This window comes from Hesperophylax consimilis, chromosome 11 (genome assembly GCF_061612785.1).
Source record: "Hesperophylax consimilis isolate HC1 chromosome 11, BYU_Hcon_1.0, whole genome shotgun sequence".
NCBI lineage: Eukaryota > Metazoa > Arthropoda > Insecta > Trichoptera > Limnephilidae > Hesperophylax > Hesperophylax consimilis.
In genome coordinates, this window is record NC_142846.1 from 8,601,388 (window position 1) to 8,603,375 (window position 1,988).

Sequence of the window (1,988 nt, forward strand, 5' to 3'; positions counted from 1 at the left end):
CGATATCCATCGCCACCGTCACCGCCAGAATATTTGAACGAGTTCTCTTAGATCAAGTCGGACCCCAATTGAAAACGAAAGATAATCAGATGGGTTTCAAAACTGAATGCTCCACAGACTCAGCCATATTCTGCGTAAAACGGACGGTGGAATACTACATGAAGAGAAAAACAACAACTTACGCATACTTTCTGGACCTTAGTAAGGCCTTCGACAGAGTCTACCATCCATTATTATGGACCAAACTAAAAGAAAGAGGCCTACCATGGAAAGTAGTACGAATTCTCGACACATGGCACCGTCGACAAGAAAACATAGTTAAATGGAAAGATGGTTTCTCAGAACCCTTTTTCTTAAAGAGTGGGGTCAGACAATGAGGTTGTTTGTCCCCAGTACTGTTCAATATATATATATGGATGAATTAACTCACAGGTTAAATAACGCTGGGGTAGGCTGCCATATTGGAGGAGAATGCATCAACAACGTGAGCTACGCAGACGATATGGTGCTGATGGCACCGTCAATAAGGGGACTGAGAATTCTCTTGAAGATCTGCGAAGAATATGCCCTCGAAACTAACATGTTATATAACACGAAAAAAACAGCACTGCTGGTCGTCAATTACAGAGAAGGACCAAAAAATATTCCCCCAGCATTTTTAAATGGAGAACCTCTCATAATAGTAGAAACAACGAAATATTTAGGGCATATCATCACCAACAACTTAACGGATGACGACGACATCGACAGGCAGAGGCGAGCACTGAGCATAAGAAGTAACATGCTTAGTAGAAGATTTAGACTCTGCAGCCCGAAGGTGAAAAGAACGCTATTCTTAGCTTTCTGCACTACCTTGTGTACGTGCGAGCTGTGGGCCAATTTCAAAAAGCGTACCATGGAAAGGCTTCGGATTCAATATAATAATGCTTACCGCATAATGTTCGGACTTCCAAGGTACTGCAGTGCCTTCTCGATGTTCATGGAGGAGAGAGTTCCAGCCTTTGCAGCCCTAATGAGAACCAGGATAGCAGGAACCAGAGGAAGAATCAACAACTCCAGAAACGTCCTCATCATCGAAACCCGCCAGACCTCAGGATCGAGCATCGAAAAACATTGGAGAAAAATATTGGCCCCCATAATTATCGCTCCGATATACCAATAAGCTTCCTATGATATCACTCTTCACTCTATATATTTCCTTTCACTTTTTCTAATGTTTTATTTTTTTTATCATACTTACATTTCATATTTAATTTTATTTGTACCTACTTATCTCTGTATATAACATTGTAGTTATATTTTATGGAATGTGTGGGATTGCACTCACCTTCCCACATTCTTTAATAAACAATTATTATTATTATTTAATGTAGGTATAATACCTTCCTTAAATATTTTACCCATTATAAGGTTTGGTTCTAAATGCGGTTAGAACCTGATCACCATAAGTTCGGGTAATTTGATTCAAATTTCTGACCCTTTTTTGAGAAAACTAAAACACAATTTTTATTCCTAAGCTTTGGTAGGCAGCTTAAATAGCATCACAGACAACTTCTAGGACTTTTGTATTGGTATATACCTCACGGGAAAAGAATATTCCAGAATATCTCCTGAAAGAAAGCTTTGAAGAAGAAAAAACTTTTTTAATAATCCTGACGACCGCTGGCAATTTTTAAAAGTTAAACCCATCTTGTAACTTGTTTTGTTTAGTTTTTAAGGCGGCGATTCGTGAAGGCTTAACTGTCAAAACCCCCCATGGCGAATTTCTATGAAGATCTTTGAATATCAATTGACGAATTTTTCAAAGGCAAAATTATTTGGGTCTTTTAGTTTTTGCTAGGAAGTTTTCTAAATTTTATTTATCTTTTGGGTATTCTTATCCAGATGATTTGGCTTTTGTATAATAAGCTTGTTTATTGAAGTGGATCAATCCAATTTCTTTGATGCAAAGGCTAGATTTTAGACGAACCGACATTCTGATATGGCTG

At 38.1% G+C, this 1,988-nt stretch overlaps 1 protein-coding gene across 1 annotated transcript; it reads left to right on the forward strand.

The window, feature by feature from the left end:
- Positions 1-412: 412 nt before the first annotated feature.
- LOC149419751 (uncharacterized) lies at positions 413-1,162 on the forward strand. The gene has a single exon (XM_089637537.1). The coding sequence runs from the start codon at positions 413-415 to the stop codon at positions 1,160-1,162; it is 750 nt and encodes a 249-aa protein (XP_089493663.1).
- Positions 1,163-1,988: the final 826 nt, after the last annotated feature.